Below are 19,853 nucleotides of genomic sequence, written 5' to 3'. Positions count from 1 at the left end.
AAAACGTTGTGTGAATAACAATCACAATGTGTGAATAACAATCAAAACATTGTGTGAATAACAATCAAAACATTGTGTGAATAACAATCAAAACGTTGTGTGAATAACAATCAAAACGTTGTGTGAATAACAATCAACACGTTGTGTGAATAACAATCAAAACGTTGTGTGAATAACAATCAAAACGTTGTGTGAATAACAATCAAAACGTTGTGTGAATAACAATCAAAACGTTGTGTGAATAACAATCAAAACGTTGTGTGAATAACAATCAAAACGTTGTGTGAATAACAATCAAAACGTTGTGTGAATAACAATCAAAACGTTGTGTGAATAATAATCAAAACGTTGTGTGAATAACAATCAAAACGTTGTGTGAATAACATTCAAAACATTGTGTGAATAACAATCAAAACGTTGTGTGAATAACAATCAAACCGTTGCGTGAATAAATATCAAAACGTTGTGTGAATAAATATCAAAATGTGTGAATAACAATTAAAACATTGTGTGAATAACAATCAAAACGTTGTGTGAATAACAATCAAAACGTTGTGTGAATAACAATCAAAACGTTGTGTGAATAACAATCAAAACATTGTGTGAATAACAATCAAAACGTTCTGTGAATAAAAATCAAAATGTGTGAATAACATTCAAAACGTTGTGTGAATAACAATCAAAACATTGCGTGAATAACAATCAAAACGTTGCGTGAATAAATATCAAAACGTTGCGTGAATAACAATCAAAACGTTGCGTGAATAAATATCAAAATGTTGTGTGAATAAATATCAAAATGTTGTGTGAATAACAATCAAAACATTGTGTGAATAACAATCAAAACATTGTGTGAATAAAAATCACAATGTGTGAATAACAATCAAAACGTTGTGTGAATAACAATCAAAACGTTGTGTGAATAACAATCAAAACGTTGTGTGAATAACAATCAAAACGTTGTGTGAATAACAATCAAAACATTGTGTGAATAACAATCAAAACGTTGTGTGAATAACAATCAAAACATTGTGTGAATAACAATCAAAACATTGTGTGAATAACAATCAAAACGTTGTGTGAATAAAAATCAAAATGTGTGAATAACAATCAAAACATTGTGTGAATAACAATCAAAACGTTGTGTGAATCATGATCATCTTGCAGACTCAGCCAAGATTGAACTCACTTCCAGTATTCCCTATCTGTCATAGCACCCAAAAGATCTTACTTGAAGATAAATGTATCTCATTTTATCCTATCTAGAAAAGTTAACTATATGATCGATTGTGAGATGATGGGTGCCTCCACAGTACAAATGATGAAACAAGTTCATCTGCGGCACGTGCACAATGCTCAGAAATTTGACCGTGTCTTTTACAAATTGACGTTAATACTCTTGGTAAGTTTCAATATATCATTTCTAAAGTTGGGTGATTTCGCCATGAGACATTGAATATTCTTCTCAAAGGACGTGTGTAACCTCCATTCAAACGATGCTGTTGTTTTGCTGACACATTTGAAGATGTTGTTTGTGAGTGTTTTAATTATGTGATTGTTGCGAATGTTAATTGGCATACACTCAGTCTTGGAAGCATTCAAGTGCAGCCGTGTACAGTTTGCTGCTGATTCAAGAAAAGATAGATATGCGAATAACAATCAAGACGTCATATGAATAGCAATCAAGACGTTGTATGTAATTAACTGTAAAAATGTTATAAAAATAAAAATCGAAATGTTATATAAAAAAAACAATTACTACATTATGTAAACAATCAAGAGGTTGTGTGCATAGCAAAACGTTTTATCATTATTTTGTTATTCATAAATAATTTTTTTAAAAAATCGAATCACTCCACCATAACAGTAAAATAGATAACCATCTACATAAATTTATTTTGTCTACCCCTTTTAATTTCTAAATATACTAGCTGACCATTTGTTAAAAAAAAATAATTCAACCTTATTTACTGTCCTTTCTTTACTGACGTTGTAATCTCTGCAACATTTATCATGTACAAAATATATAAAACAAATTATACATTCTTCTCTATCTTCTTTTCTATATAAATAAAATGAAGTCATTTTTCCCCTCTGAGTTTGACCTTAATAGGATTAAAACTAAAGACATTTCATGCAAATGTAATATGCACAAACTGCAGCACATTATATGAGATGTGTTATAGGCCTATTACCTCTACACTTGCTAGATAATCGTACATTCCTATATTTTTCTGGTGAGAGTTCACTGCCAAAACATGTACCAATCAATGGAAGTTGTAAGATCTTTTCTCTCTATTTAATTCCTCCTTTGTCTGCACCCCACTGACACCACCGCTTCATCTTTCACGAGGAACCAAAAACGAACGCACACCGATTTCAGGTTTTGCATACAAAAACTGAAACGCTTCCTATTGCAGAAAATGCACCACGCCTAATTATACATTGCTTATTTACACTTTATTTCGAAACATTATTACACTAGGAAAAAAAGGTTCTCTTCTTTTTGGAATGATTCGTTTTCTTTTCCTTTTTTCTCATTAATATATAATATACCGTTTCCGTTATATTTAGTTTCGTTTTTGTTTCGTTCATTGCTTTTTTTTTTCTGTTCCCATTTCTTCGATTACAGAGTTAAATATTATTTTTCCCGTTATCGCAGTACAAAATGTAAAATGTCAAATTTTCACGTAACGCGATTACGAACATATCAATCTCGATTACTAAGAAATCAATTTATTGTTATTCACACAATGTTTGGAGCTCAGACGAGCACCTGCCATGAAAATAACGATAAAACAAGGATAGGCTCGCAATGTCATGTATGAATTCTGGTTTCGAATTGGTTGGTAGCAGAACGTGAATTCGATTTGTCAGTTCCTAGCAGAATCGTTTATAAATAGATTCTCTCGACTGTGCGAAATCATATCCCATTATGAAATATTGCAACAGAATAACACTCCAGAAGTTGTATGAATAACAATGAAGATGTTGTTTGAATAACAATCAAAACGTTGTATGAATAACAATCAAAACGTATGAATAGAATCATGGAATGACGAAAACTTCATTGAAACAATCATGAGATGACAACCATCGTTACAGAAAAGAAAACACTTTCATCTGGAAACTATTTAAATTGTTGCAGTAAGTTTAATAAGTGTTTTTTTTTTTTAACATACGCACACATGCATTATATATATATATATATATATATATATATATAATAAATTCCACAGCCAAACAACGTCGCAGCCCACAAGAGCCATGACAGTCAACGAACCGGAAGTTCCACACTCGAGTTTCACCCTCATTTGGGCTCATCAGTTAAACACATCTGAACTCAGAATTCGAAACCCGAGCCTCTTTAATAGTAATCAAAATGTTGTTTGAATAACAATCAAAACGTTGTGTGAGTAACGATCTAGACGTTTTGTGAATAACAATCAAATGAATAGCAAGACGTTGTGTGAATAGCAATCAAGACGTTGTGGGAATAACAATCAAGACGTTGTTTGAATAGCAATCCAGACGTGTGAATAGCAATCAGGACATTGTGTGAATAACAATCAAATCGTATATATAGCAATCGACGTTGTGGGAATGACAGAGTTGTGTGAAAGAGAATCAAAACGTTGTGTAAATAACAATCATGACGTGGGAATAACGATCAAGGCATTGTGGGAATAACAATCAAGACGTTCTTTGAATAACAATCAAGGTGTTGTTTGAATAAAAATCAAACGTTGTCTGAATGACAAAACGTTGTTTGAATAACAATCACAACGTTGTTTGAATAACAATCAAGATTTGTTAGAATAACAATCAAGATTTGTTAGAATAACATTCAAGATGTTGTTTGACTAGCAATCAAAAAGGTTGTGGGAATAACAATAAAAACGTTGTTTGAATAACAATCAAAACGTTGTTTGAAAAACAATCAAACATTGTTTGAATAACAATCCAGACGTTTGAATAACAGTCACAACGTTTTTTTTTCAATAGCAATCAAAAGGTTGTTTAAATAGCAATCATACGTTGTTTGAATAACAATCAAATCGTTGTTTTAATAACAATCAAACCTTTGTTTTAATAATCAAATCGTTGTGTGAATAACAATCAAAACGTTGTTTAAATAACAATGAACACCTACGAATATCAATCAAGACGTATGAATAGCAATCAAAACGTATGGATAACAATCAAAACGTGTGAACAACAATCAAAACGTTTGAATAACAATCAAGACGTTGTGGGAAAAATAATCAAAACCTTGTGTTAATAACAATCAACACATATCATTAGCAATCAAGACGTTGTGTTAAAAACAATCAAAACGTGTTGTGAAGAACAATGAACACACATGAATAGCAATCAAGACGTTGTGGAAATAACAATCACAGTATTGTATGAATAACAATCTAGATGTTGTTTGATTAGCAATCAAAAGGTTGTGGGAATAACAATCAAAACGTTATTTGATTAACAATCCTGAGGTTGGTAGAATAATAATCAAGACGTTGTTTGAATAACAATCAAAACGTTGCGTTAATAACAATCAGAACGTTGTGTGAATAACAATCCACACGTATGAATAGCAATCAAGACGTTGTGTGAATAACAATCAAAATGAGAAAAGTAATCTTATTGATTCTAATAAAATCCATATTTACGGTGTTTGGCTTATTCGTCCTCAGCATACTTTATATACATAGACAATTTCATGTTTTTGTGTACGTCATCACACCAATTTTTGAAAAGATGGAATCATAGAATGACAACAAATTCATTTAAACAATGAGATGACAACCATCTTGACAGAAAGGAAAACACTTTAATCTGGAAACTATTTAAATTGTTGCAGTAAGTTTAATAAGTGGTTTGTTTTTAAATATACACACACATACATATATATATTTTTATATATATGATTTTCAGAATGTGAGATATTATATATAATAAATTCCACAGCCAAACAACGTCGCAGCCCACAAGAGCTGTGACAGTCAACAAACCGAAAGTCCAGGACTCGAGTTTCGCCCTCATTTGGGCTCATCAGTTAGATACAGCTGAACTCAGGATTCGAAACCCGAGCCTCTTGCATACGAGGTAAGCTCTCTACCAACTGAGCAAATGCCCCACACACAAGAAATTCTATTAACCAACGCAGATCAAGCAAACATACGTGTTGATTGTTGGCTCTTGTGGGCTGCGACGTTGTTTGACTGTGTAATTTATTATATATATATATATATATATATATATATATATATACTTATATACTTAATGCATGTTTTTTGGGGGCTATACGGTGGTGAAAAGCGTTATGTTTGCAAAAAAAATCATTTCAATTGTTGTTATTAATGATAATTTGACTTACTTCACCAAGTGATCCATCTTAATTGGAAAAGATGTCCCTGCCCCCACACTACCTTAATATTGTTTATTCATTTTAATGTAGTTGTGCTTTGCACTACTTTGGACAAGCGTTGCAAAGATTGGACTCCTGTGTCAAACAACACATTTTTATCGAAGATTCGATATGCAAATTATTCATCATCAGATATTTTGAATGATATCTACGGTTTGGCCATCTGTGAACACCTTATAAATAACCATTTTTATGCCTCCAAGTTTAGTGTTGACTTGTTCTCCATTCTGAGTAGGTCGACCTCATTATTTCATTTGAAACCATTTATAAGTCCTTTAGACCTCTTTGTAAACAAAAAGAAAATCTTTTAGGGCAATTTGGTTTCTATCTGATACTTCCCTGTTTGTTTAATTTAAAAAAATTTTTTTTTAGAATTTTTTTTGTTTTTTGTTTTGTTTTTGTTTTTTGGGTTTTTTTTTTTTGTTTGTTTGTAATTTAACCTCGATTTAGCGTTATTGAACAAGGTCTAGAACTGGTCAGCTATCGTTTATATATTTTACTTTTTAATTCATGATGTTGAATACATTTGGTCTGAATTATAAAATTCTGTTCTCCTAAAAAAGATATTTACATATTAATCTCACTGTTTTTTAACTGTTTTGTTTTAAAATTGTTACAATTTTCAATAAATAAATTAAAACTTTTTTGTTATAGTCTTATTCACCTCAAGCAAGGCATATTACTACTTGAACATAAAGGCTATCATTTGGAACCATGTCTACATGTAGGGAGTTGAGCAGTGAGATGTCTGTTCATATTATATTTGAATTTTTGCATGTTAGTACAGTCATGCAAGCAGGAAATAGGGAGGGAATTCCAAAGTTTAGCAGTCCAAGGGGAGAAACTATTAGAGTCGAAGACAGTTGTGAAGTTGACCCCAGTTTGCATACTTTCAGCCTAGCAGAGTGTCAGAACAAATTCTGCTGTTAAGGGCTGAACACCATAAATGCACGGAAGCATAGGCATGCAATGAAATTAATAAAACAAGAGATTTCCATCCAACATGCTAGCAAACTGAACATTAAAATGAATATGACGATGATGATGATGACGGTTCTTTTTAAAAACTGATCTTTTAAAAATGTTTATGCAAACGAAAATGAAATGAACAACAATTATCAAATACTTTTTAAAACGATTAAAAGTTAATGTTTAAGACATGTTTATGGTGAACCTGAGTTATTAGTGATTGAAAATGAAGTTTTAATGTTTGTGTAAATATCCCATGAATCTTTTTTTTTTTTTTTTTTTTTTTTTTTACACAGTGATCACCACTTATCAAGGCCCGGAAGCCACTCAGGGATAAGGGTTATTGCAAGTACATCACGTTAGTGAGGAGATTTTATGAAGTGTTTAATTAGGGGGGCGGTTCATTAGGAATTTGTTAACATTAGACTTGAAGACATCCAAGTTGTAGTCCGGAGGGAAGCAGGCAGACGGAACAGAGTTCCACAGGCGTGCAGTTCTAAGAAAGAAGCTTTGCTCATGAAATCCGCGTTTTGATTTAGGCACAGATATGGAGTGGGGGAAATTTTTCACAGTGGATTCAGCTAGACGGGTGTTTTTCGTGAAAGTTTGGCGAGGGGGGACCAGGGATTGGAGTTCAGACGAGCACCTGCCATGAAAATAACGATAAAACAAGGATAGGCTCGCAACGTCTCTTCTGTGGGAGAGGGGTTGCAGGGTAGAGAAAAGGGCATCCCCCACTAAACCACGAAGTCTATTTTGTACTCTGTCAAGGCATGATAGGCTGTTTTTGGCAGCTCCTGCCCAGATATGGCAACAGTATTCCATCCTTGGCCGTACTTGGCTTTTATATAGATAGAGAATTGCATCAGTAGTGAGATATCTTCTGGAGCGGTAGAAGGATCCCACCATCTTTCCTGCGACCTTGGCAACAGACTTGATGTACGTGTTCCATTTCAGATCAGGAGTAAAGGTCAAACCCAGAAGCTTGTCAAAACACGGGGCCTCACCCAGACGAGAGCCATCCATCACAATTGATGCCAGCTGGGGATCAGAGCGTTGATGATGTAAGGATAGGAGTTTGGTTTTAGATGCATTAAAGGTAACTAGCCACATCTTCCCCCACTGAACCACGCGCTCGAGATCAGAGGAGAGAGAATCCGAGAGAACTTCGTCATTTACAGCCTTTGATGTGTTGCCGTAGATGGTCGTGTCATCAGCATAGATGTCAACGAATGATTTAAGTATGTGTTTAGGGAGGTCATTGATGTAGATCAGGAAGAGAGTTGGGCCGAGGATTGACCCCTGAGGGACTCCAGCATTTATATTGCAGGCCTCCGATTTTTGTCCATCTACCACTACTCTTATGAGCCTATCAGAGAGAAATGATTTAATGATTGAGAAAACATTTCCAGTTATACCGTAGCTGGAAATCTTATGAAGTAGACCCTTATGCCATACTTTGTCAAAGGCCTTTGATATGTCAAGAGCAATTGCCCTAGAAAGGAAGCCTTTGTCAAGAGATTCACTAATCCTGTGGGATATAACCGTCAGCACATCTGCGGTAGATCTTGCAGAGCGGAAACCATATTGTGTGTCACTAAGAAGGTTGTTTCTGCTGAGGTGGTTGACTATTTCTCTATTTAATATTGATTCCAGTAACTTACTCATAACACAGAGAAGACTTATTGGTCTGTATTGAGAGAGAGATGACTTATCACCTGAATTCTTAAATACAGGGCAAACTGATGAGGTCTTCCAGGGGATCGGAAAGCACTTCTCCTTAAGGCAGCGCTTAAATAGTTTCGTAAGTATGGGAGCAAGTTCTGGTTGAAGCTTTTTTTAACACTATAATTGGGATGCCATCAGGGCCAGTTGCTTTACTGGAATCTAGGTTTTTTATTAGCTTGGCGACCTCATACACGGATATTTGTATATTACCTAGCTTGTTCTGTGTTATAGGAGGAAATATGGGGAGTTGATGGCCTTCGTCGCATAGGGTAGAATTAGCTGCAAAGTTCTTTGCAAATAGTTTGGCCTTGTCTGACGCTGACGAGATAACCTCTGGTCCATTGATAATGGTTGGGATAGAACGCACACTTCTGTTCAGGATCCTATTTGTTATTTGCCAAAACTGGTGGGAACCAAGCCGGTGATCAGCTACCTTGGACTTAACAGACTGGGCATATAGCTCTCTTGCATTTTTTATTACTCTTTTACAGTGGTTGCTGGCAGTCCTGAAAGCAGCTTTAGTCTCAGTGCATCTATTACGTTGGTAGTTATGGAAAAAGTGATTTCTGTGCGCGATAGCAGCAGCACATTCTGGGGAGAACCATGGCTGGCTGTTAGGTTTTTGTTGGAATTTTTTTGATGGTATGAATTGGTCTATGCCTACAATTAACCATTCGGTCAGATCTGATACTATAGAGGGCACCTCCTTTTTAAACATGGAATGCAGAGGTAAATCAGATATGAATGTACGGAAGCTATCCCAGTCAGCCATAGAGTATCGGTATACAGTACGGTGGAGGGGTACGTCTGATGGCTTCTTACATTTTGTTTTTATCTTAACTGATACGACGGAGTAATACTCATGAAGAATAAGCTACTCATTAGCGTCGGCATATTCCATGCACAAACTGTCCGAACAAGAAAGTTTCTTTTCTTTTGTTTCAAAAACGCTGGGCCAATTTTTTGATGAAGAAACAATATTATTTTTGCTGTTACAAAGAAAATACAATGACAAATTTTAAGAAACTTTTTTCATTAAAAATTCCAGAAAAAAAATAATTTCGTCAAATGCGCTGTTTGCCAGTCACATAAATGATGCCGCTATACACAATTTTTACATTTTTCTTTTTTGTTTCAACGCATTTGTTTATTTTCCAAATTCTAAAATAACAATAAAAACTTTGGGTTCAAGGATAACATTCCAGTACGAGTCACTACAAGGACTAGCACTGGAATGTTTTGGAATCCTTGAACCCAAATTTTTTATTATTTTATATTTTTGATAATAAAAATGTTTTTGTTATTATATTTACTCATGATTGACGGATATTAATTTAACTTCAAAATTAGAGATTTTTTTCGCGGATGAAGAAAGGAAAATACATTTGTTTTATTTCAACTACTGTTCTTATCATGAAAGTCATTTACACAACGTTTCGGCCAATGTAACCTCCGTCCTTCTTCAGTTGTATCTTGTTACACTCTGGAATCTTTCTGTTGAACTTGGGTATCTGCATGAAATTTTGAACAGCACTTTTTATTCACGGGGGCGGCATGCTCTCGTTCTGACACCCATGATCGGGTGAGATTCCTAAGTAATTCACGATTGTATTTTTCGAATCGTCCACACTAAGGATTAAACCTTCAACCTCCAAAAGAGTGTCACAACTAATATTACCGAGTACTTTATTCGTTATGCTGCGGATTCTGTTTGGAATTCCATGCAAATTCCAGAGTTCAGCAGAAAAATTCTTATGTTCAACAAGATACACCTGAAGAAGGTCGGAGGTTACATCGATTGAAACGTTGTGAAAATAACACTCAAGATGAGAACAGTAATCCAAACAATCCAAATGATTAATCGTCATCTTAAACATTCAGAAACAAAACAATAACACAACGACATGATTACATCAATTATTTTGTACTAGAACGTCTTTGTTGAATATAATAAGCAAAGAAGAAAGCGCCCACGTGTGTGTGCATTATGTGGCTATACGACTTACCTTCAGGTGGGATCTGAGAGAGAGAGATTAAAGATGGCGGCCGTTGTTTTATAAGGTGTAGTCTCGTGGAATCGCACGAGATCACACCGGCCTCAGCACAACAAAGCAAAGGTTGCGAGCAGTGAATGACTCTGCTCATATCAACCTGGCAGAGCTCGATGCGGTGATAAAAGCCATCAATCTGGCACTTCAGTGGAAAGTCAAGAAATTACGCATACACACTGATTTGCTATGCGTGTACCACTGAATATCAGACACACTGACAGGCAAGACCAGGGTGCGCACTAAGGCAACCACCGAGATGCTGATCAGACGACGGTTGGGAAAACGCGTGCTGGAAGTTGAGAGAGGAAGTTGTGAGTGACGAATTCTAGTTGAACGTTTTGTTTATTTTATTTATTTATTTTTTTTTTTTTTCTTTGCTGTTTACCAGCCCATTTAACGGTTGTCTTACAATCGCCTTTAATTTTCCTTTTGCAGTCGTTTTTTTTTTGTTTTTTTGTTGTTGTGTGCATATTTTACGGGTGCACGTATCCCCTTTGTGCCAAATTTGGTCCAGATCTTTACTTTACCAGCCCATTTAATGGTAGTCTTACAATCGCCTTTAATTTTCCTTTTGTTTTTGTTTTGCAGTCGTTTTTTTTTGTTTTATTTTGTTGTTTTTTTGTTTTTCATGTTTTTTTGTTGCTGTGTGCATATTTTACGGGTGCATGTATCCCCTTTGTGCCAAATTTGGTCCAGATCTTTACTTGTTCTTTTCTTTGTCTCTTTTAGAAATCTTATTATGTGACCGTCTCCGGACTTGAAGGTGCACTCAACTGGGAAAAGGAAAGAGCCATGAAAGCATTGGTATGTACAACGGATTTGAGATTTGTTTTTAATTACAATCCTTTTTCGTCGACACATTTAATCCTTTAAAAAAGAAAATGCCATAATTAAAAATGAATAACTTTGGTTTTTCTCAACAAATTGATAAATTTATTTACATTTCCAGATGACTAACTATTATAAACTTTTTGTCTTGCTTTTTAACGTGTAATAGACGACCCGTGACCTATTGGAACAATATTAGTACATCATATTTTAATGTATAGATTTCATGTCGTTAACCAATTGTAAGTTATTGCAACACTAAAAAAAAAAGAAAAAGTAAAGACATTTGTACGCACAGTGGCATGGAAAATACATTTCTGATCTTTTTGTCGAATTATTTTTTTTTTTTTGTCCTAGTGACATATGGCTGAGTGGTCCTAGACGTTGTATTAAAGTTTACAGTTACCCAAAGGTGCTGAGTTCAATCCTGAACGAAGGCAGTGAAAAGTAACATTCAAAACAGAGAATCAGCAACTATGTCCCAGAGCCTAGCTGGAGTCCAAACGTGGTACCCCCGTAATAATAATAAAGGGTTGGGTTCAAGACTCCTAACAAACGGTTCTCCAGTTCGATACAAAACACCTGATGAAGGCCGGAGGGCAAAATGGCCCAAACGTTGTGTCTATAACAATCAAGATGAGGAAGTCAGTTCGACAATCTCAATCAATGAAAACACCTCATCTCAAAAATGCAGACAATTACTAATTTTTTTTTTTTTTTTTTTTTTTTTTTTTTTTTTTTTTTTTTGAAAATTATCGCTTTTGCAAATTTTGCGGAAAATCTTAGCGATGTGAGCAATGAAAATGGCAAGAGATTCCATCAGGATATTTTAGTTTTAAAGGAAAATGAAACCCTGGCGTGTTGATAGACTATTGCTGGAATATAAAAATGGTTGTTTTTATTTTACGGCATATCAACCCTTTTCGGGTTATTTAATCCCGAATCCAAAGATTTTGAAGAAAAATGTTTTAATAGAATATATTTGTTGTTTTCAAGTCGGTTTCTATTTAACCCATAGTTGGGACCCTAACAGGTACTACCACTCCGGGTCAGAGAGGACCTGGGAGCAATGGTAATTAAAGGGTGGCTCCACACTCTCCAAAGCCCGCAAACTGGGGCCTCATCACTGGATATAGTTCAAGGTATGGCATAAGGGTCTACTTCACAAGATTTCCAGCTACGGTATAACTGGAAATGTTTTCTCAATCATTAAATCATTTCTCTCCGATAGGCTCATAAGAGTAGTGGTAGATGGACAAAAATCGGAGGCCTGCAATATAAATGCTGGAGTCCTTCAGGGGTCAATCCTGGGCCCAACTCTCTTCCTGATCTACATCAATGACCTCCCTAAACACATACTTAAATCATTCGTTGACATCTACCTTGACAGAGTACAAAATAGACTTTGTGGCTTAGTAGGGGATGCCCTTTTCTCTACCCTGCAACCTCTCTCCCACAGAAGAGACGTTGCGAGCCTATCCTTGTTTTATTGTTATTTCCATGGCAGGTGCTCGTCTGAACTCCAATCTCTGGTCCCCCCTCGCCAATCTTTCACGAAAAACACCCGTCTAGCTGAATCCACTGTGAAAAATTTCCCCCACTCTATATCTGTGCCTAAATCAAAACGCAGATTCCATGAACAAAGCTTCTTTCTTAGAACTGCACGCCTGTGGAACTCTGTTCCGTTTGCCTGCTTCCAACCGGACTACAACTTAGATGTCTTCAAGTCCAATGTTAACAAATTCCTAATGAACCGCCCCCTTAAGTAAAAACTTCATCAAATCTCCACACTAACGTAATGTACTTGCAATAACCCTTATCCCTGAGTGGCTTCCGGGCCTTGATAAGTGGTGATCACTGTGTAAAAAAAAAAAAAAAAAAAAAAAAAAAGGACATATCCAGGACCATAAAAATGGAAAATGATGCTCGACAAAAGAGGGTTAAGAGACAAATGTTGTTTAAACTAACAATTCTGTGTTTTTAATACGTAACCAATAATATGATTTATACTACACGAAAACGGTGACTGATCTAGAGAAATAAAGGTCGGATTTAGTATCAGATTATTTTTTTACACCAAAACTTAAGTAACATGTTTAACTTCTTTTAACCTGAAATTTATTGCACAGTGTTATTGTGAACATAATATTTTATTAGCAAGATCATAAAATCAAAATAGAAAAAATGAAAAAGTGTAATATCTTTTCTATTAAAACTTCTCTGCCTCAGCCCATTCTTTTATATGAAAAAATAACGGTACAAATGACTGAAAACCTGGTTGATCCTCCAAAGAATAGTTTTTTGTTTTTTTTTTACACAGTGATCACGACGAATGATTTCATGTTTTGTTTTTTTCGCAGGAATACATGTTAAAAGAAGGACTGGCTTGGGTGGATGATCAGGCCGAACATGAAAGGCAGTATTGGTTCCCTACGCTCTTCCCAGATGCACAGTCACCATAGCATGATAATATGAACGGCAGCATCTTCTCTTTTTTTTTTTCTCTTCCTTTTTTTCCATTTTTTCCTTCCTTTTTTCTATTTTTTCTTTCTTTTCTCTCTTTTTTCTTTTTTTTTTCCCTTTTTTTTTCATTTCAACACTCACTTATCTCTTTTTCTGTTTTCTTTAAATTTGTGGCGAGGAAAAGGGGTTCGATATAAAAGAGGTCGATATAAAACAGCTCTAATCGTCAATTATTTGAAAAATTGTAAACTTGTTGCTTTTATTCTTTTCACAACGATACATTCTCCAACGATTCTGTTGTGCAACTTTTGGCAAAGACGCTTCAGCGATTGCATTTTAACATCTGATGAAGGCCACAAAAAAATCAGTCGAAAAATCACAAAACCCAAAATTCCTTCATTGCAAAAAACTTAAAATGTTTACGCAATATAATGGATACCACAATCTTTTCATATTGATCTTGGCTTTGCTAATCGTTCCATCATTCGCAAAAGAAGTTCTACATTGCTCTGAATTTGATCAGTCCAGCGCTTTCGAGGCCCACCATAAACTCTTTTATCAAGAAAATCTTCCTGGAATGCTTGGTAAACATTGCTTTCAGAATCTCTTCTGACGATGTGGCCAATCCAATTGTCCTCTGGTGCTATAAGATCAGGTTGTCTGAAGATAATGGCTTTCCTGGCTGAAAATGCAAGAAACCTTGATGGGTTTTTTTTCTTTCCTTTTTGCAAAACTCAATCATGTTGTGTGAAGCCAAAAACAAAAACATTTTTTCTCTACAAAACAACCAAACCAAACACCATGAATAAATATCTGAAGATATAAACAACTTGAAGCATAAAAAATTTGATAAAATAACTAGATTCGGCATTGAATAACCCAAATAGGGTTGATATGCCATAAAACAGCCGATCAACCAAAACAGTTTATTATTATTTTCGTCATAATCTCGACGATGTAATTTTGAAACTCAAGCGTTTCTTTAATTTAGGTTATTCTATTCAGGCAGATTTTTATAACCATGCTTTCAGACAACTGTTTTCAAATGCAAAGAGTTTTCACTTATTTCCTTAATGGACAAGTCTCGGAAGATTGGGTCACCATTGAAATAGCGAGTGCGTTGTAGTAAGAGTTTCAAAACTTGAGACAAATCTTTTCTGTTGACAAAAAATTTGAAATTCCTTTAGCAAAATAATAAAAAGAAAACATCAAAATCATTCTCTATTTTATTTTTATTTTTCCTTGTAAAGTTTACAAATAGTGGCCTAGAAACAAAATGGCTGGCTGAGATAGTTTTATGTAAAAATAGAAACTGACTGAAATAAAAGCGAAATACGAAACCTGCACACTAATAAAAAAAAAAAAAACTGAATGAAATGGAAACAAAAAAAAATGAAGATGTGTAATTATTTAAAGTTGAATACTTTAGTTTGTTGTGTGTTCGACAACATAAATTAATGACAATTGATACCGAGTTAATTTATTTACAATCGTAGTTATTTAAACATGAAAAAATATTTATACATTTTTTAATTTGTGGTGAAAAATGCATAAGACTGTGTGTGTGCATGCGTTGTTGATCTCTGCCAATCAGGTGTGAACTGAGATTAAATATTATGTTTAAAGTTGTTACTGAGGTAATTCATGATTGTAGAGTTAGCTTGTTCATGTTCTGCAATGTTTTGGCTTACCTCAATAAAGCTGGATAGTATACGAAAGTTCATTTCTTACCGGATCGGTTTGCATATGTAAAACACTTGGTATATGTGGCGCATATCGTACCTGATTGTGTGTCACTTAAAGTTTTTAGTTTGTTGTGGTGGCATTGCGCATTCAAGAACCTAAATTAATGAAAATTGATTCCGAGTTATTTCTGTATAATTGTAAAGTTTATTTAAAACAAGTAAATAATATTCATACATTTCTTTATACAGACAATAGCTTTTTGTGGAAAATGTATAATAGCAAGTGTGTGTACATGTGCGTTTGTTGATCTCTACGATCATGAGATTAACATATTCTGTTTAATGTGGATACAGAGTTAATTCAGGGATTGTAGAGTTCCTTTGTTCTTTATTTTTCAAAGTTTAGCTTACCTTTGTAAGGCTGTATCAGTACACAACAGTTCATTTCATTACAGAGTCGGTTTGCGTGTGTAAAGAAGACATTCCTAAGATTGCGATTTGCACTCCTTTCAGACTATTTGAATTCACATGCCTACTTGTTGGACTGTGTAATGCCGCCCAGGCATTCCAAAGATTCATTGATGAAATCTTTCATGGACTACCCTTTGTCTTCGCTTATATCAATGAAATTTTGACCACAAGTTCTTCACAGGAAGAACACTTGGCCCACATAACTGAAATCTTTCAATGTATCTATAAGTTAAAAACGTAAATTGAAAATAATAATTACACAAGACTTTATTTTCAGTAACAAAAAAAATATTTTCCAAATAATTGAACAATGCTTTTTATTTCGTTTCTGTTTATTGAGGGGTTTTTTTTTTTTTTTTGTGTACTGGTTTCATGTGTCATTTCAGTTTCGTTTTTACATAAAACTTTATCTCAGCCATTTTGTTTCTAGGACATGATTCGTATATTTTACAAGCTTTTTTTTGTTTTTTGTTTTTTTTTGCGACGCATTTCTTTAATGAAAAGAATAATTCTTTTCAAAGAATCATAATCTTTGGATTAGATTTGATGACGGAACCCAGAAGTCAATCACCCCTTTTTCCTATGCACCTTGTTTATTTTTTGTCAAGAATAAAAGAAATAAATGTTCAAGGCTTTTCACAAAACAACTTGATATATTTTTTTTTTTTTTTCGAATTAAATCAAACTTTAATTATTAAACAAAAATTTGTGTATATATGAAAAAAAAAATAAAATAATAAAGTTTCTTGTGATTTGTTTTGTTTATTCTCAGGAAATTCCATGGTGTTTTCTAAATCAATTTGTATTATTTACTGTTAACAGAATTCATAATTTTGAAATAATAAATGTTTGTCAGGCTCAGTACTATTAAGAATAAACAAATTACTGTTTTCTGTATAAATAAAGTGTTTTTATATTCTTTAAATAAATTTTGTACTAGCAGGCCACCCGGCGTTGCCTGGTCATAAAATACACATAAATATTATATTTTAATTTATACAGAAACTGTGACATATGCATGCGAATATTATGTTTTTCTAAACAATTCATTTCTTGTAAGTAAAAGAAAAAATACTTGAACTGAGATCGAAACCAAAACCTAAGGACAGTGAGTCAAGTACGATAACCATTAGGCCAGCTTCACACGCTCTTTAAAAAGTGTTTTCAAACCTACTTATTTTTAACATAAATAATCTGTCGGCAATGCACGCATGTGAAGTCATGAAAAAGTTGAAAATCTAATAACCCCACCCCCATATACCAAATTTTCAATTTGACTATAAGCTACCCTTTTTTCCGGATAAAAACTGATTAAACAGTTTCTCACATATCTGAATACTCTATATACCAAATTTCAAGTCTTTAGATAAAAAATTCGTTGAGTATATAGGTGAGAATTGCCCTCTCACACACATTCTCACTGCTTTAGATATACTAGCAAGTCGCCCAGCCATAAAATATGCATAAATATTATATTTTAATTAATGCAGAATTCTTATTTATTATAAATAAAAATACTGTAGGTATTAAACGTAACGTTAAATTCCTTTAAAATTAAAAAAAAAACAAAGAAACTGAGACATATGCATGTAAGTATTATTATTTTTTCAGCTTACACTCCTTAGCAGCCCTTTTTTTCCAGTTGAAACGGATTAAAAAGTTTTCCACATGTCTGAATACCCTATATACCAAATTTCAAGTCTGTAGATCAAATATTCGTTGAGTATATAGGTTGAAAAGTGTCCTCACACATGCACAATTTCTCACTTTTATAAATAATCTACCTAATACATAGTAGTGATATCAAAAACAGAAACAAAATATGGCTTGGATGTCATCAGCTGAAATCGAAACCAAAACCAAAATTTCACTCCTACCTAAGATATTATTGTCTGAGCCATCGTCAGTTGGATAAGAGATCGCTAAAAATAAACTAACATTAATTTACAAATGTGTATATATTTCCACGTGCGTAGCAAAGCAATTTTTTTTTTTTATATACATAGGCATCACCACATTATCATGGCCAAGAGGCCACTCAAGGATAAGGGTTAAAGAGTGTACAGTAGAAAATTGGACATTATAGTAATCATTAGTAATGAAAATTTGGTAAAGTTGATAACTTATATGGAACGGCTCATCAAGAACTTATTTACGTTAGACTTGAAGACAACCATATTGTAGTCAGCCGGAAAGCAGGAAAATGGAAGACAATTCCACAGGCGTGCAGTTCTAAGAAAAAAGCTTTGTTCATGGAATCTACGTTTAGGTTTAGGCACAGATAAAGAGTGGGGGGAATTATTGATAGTGTTTACAGCTAGACGAGTGTTTCTTGTGAAAGTTTGGCGAGGGGGGACCATAAATTGAAGCTCAGTCGAACACTTTCCATGAAAATAACGATACATCAGAGACAAACTCGCAACATCTCTTCTGTGAGAAGTCACTTTAAATTTACCAAGTTGCAATTTCTTTCAATTTTTGACCCCTTAGCAGCTATTTTTACCGGCTAAAGACCTATATAAAAAAATGGTCCACAAGAAATGCAATCGTTTAACCAACCACTTGCCTTGTGCTTGTGTCTCTAAGAAGATGCAGTTTGAAAACATGTAGACTGACAGATACAGTGAGTTTTATAAATAAGATTTAATTTTACTGCAATTCTTCTGAATACTGTTCTCATCTTGAGTTATTCTCTATTTATCTACCTATCTATCTGTCTATCCATCTAATTGTCTATCTATCTTTCAGTCTATCTAATTGTCTCTCTAACTATCAGTCTATATAATTGTCTATCTACCTATCAGTCTATATAATTGTCTATCTACCTATCAATTTATATAATTGTCTATCTATCAGTCTAGCTAGTTGTCTGTATAATTGTCTATCTATATTTCAGACCATCTAATTGTCTATCTGTCTGTATCTGTCTATCTATCTGTCTCGCAGAGTAAACAACATAGATTGAATCATCGGAAAATAAGTTCAGCGAGCATGCAAGTGCAGAAAGGGTAAACGAGTCATGTTGTGATATGTATCAAACTGGGTTGATCGGTCAGTTTGCACCGGAAGTATCCAATGGGAACCAGACGTGACATGTCAGATGTACCAGTTTAAACAAGCCGAGTTAATTTTAATGAGTTAGGTCCGAGAAGTCAAGGAAACAAGATGGGTTAAACAGGTCTCCCCATAAGGGAGCGACGGTCTCCAAATGGATGCAGAGAAACGCCACAAGTCAAAGCTATTAGATATGTCCATTGCAACTGTCCATTGCTTACATTCAGTATGCTACCATCTAAAATTAACAAATATTTTTTTAATCATCTGCATCATATTTATGGTTATAAAAGACTTAAATGTAAAAAAGGTGAATTGTCCGTGTGCATCATTCATTTCAGTTAATTTTGAAAGTTGAAAAGAAAATTAGTTAGCTAAGATAACATTATTCTTTCTCTCTCCTAATTCAGTTTTCTTCAAAATAAAACCTTGAAAAAACTCAGCGAACGGCTCCTTGTGTTTCTTTTCTTAATGGAAGGAAGCTTATTTCTATAGCAACCACTAGATTGATAAAGGGAGGTGGCGGCATCATACAAGCACATATAACGTATGTAAAAATCATGCAAATAATTTGTAGAAGATTTTGTAGATAATCTGAATGAATATGAGATGTCTTCAATAAGGTGCCAGACTTTTTTCACTTTTATTGAGAGTACGTACAGGAAACTCGTCCGCTTCAAAGTAATCTCCTCCAGCTGTAATGCACTTGTACCATTCCAACAACTACTGGAAGGTCCCATGGAAGTCCTCTTGTGTGTCAATGACACTCATCACAATCTCTTTCATCTCAATTATCTCATAATGACAGCCTCATAGTGGAGCACACTTGAGACAAACTTTGCGCAAATCTTTCACATCTTCAGTTCCTTGCAAATAGTGTGCGTGTACAGTTCCCACACTGACATCAAATTGTGCACTTATTTTCTTTATAGACACACGACGGTCCTTATCCATGAAATTCTTTATTTGGCCAATCAAACTCTAGTTTTTTGACTTCCTTACGTCTTCCATACCTTTCATCACCCTCACAGACCCCCTGCCTTCTTTGAATCTCTTATGCCACTCAAAAACTGATGCTCGATTTATACAAGATGGTCCAAAAGCAGTCCATACATTTCTGTGGCATTTTTTAAAACAAAGAATTTTATTGCATGTAATTCTTCTAAAGCATCC

General features: G+C 34.3%; 1 protein-coding gene across 1 annotated transcript in view; it reads left to right on the top strand.

The window, feature by feature from the left end:
- The window catches only part of LOC145291151 (vacuolar-sorting protein SNF8-like), a 47,212-nt gene extending 30,841 nt beyond the window's left edge, over positions 1–16,371 (top strand). The window contains exons 7-8 of the mRNA XM_080136676.1: positions 10,909–10,983; positions 13,368–16,371. Coding sequence (XP_079992802.1) covers positions 10,909–10,983; positions 13,368–13,469 — 177 coding nt within the window. The 3' untranslated portion in view covers positions 13,470–16,371. The remainder of the gene's footprint in view (positions 1–10,908; positions 10,984–13,367) is intronic.
- Positions 16,372–19,853: the final 3,482 nt, after the last annotated feature.

This window comes from Euprymna scolopes, chromosome 12 (genome assembly GCF_053919585.1).
Source record: "Euprymna scolopes isolate OS-2025 chromosome 12, ASM5391958v1, whole genome shotgun sequence".
Taxonomy (NCBI): Eukaryota; Metazoa; Mollusca; class Cephalopoda; order Sepiida; family Sepiolidae; genus Euprymna; species Euprymna scolopes.
This window is presented reverse-complemented; position numbering and strand designations above follow the sequence as displayed.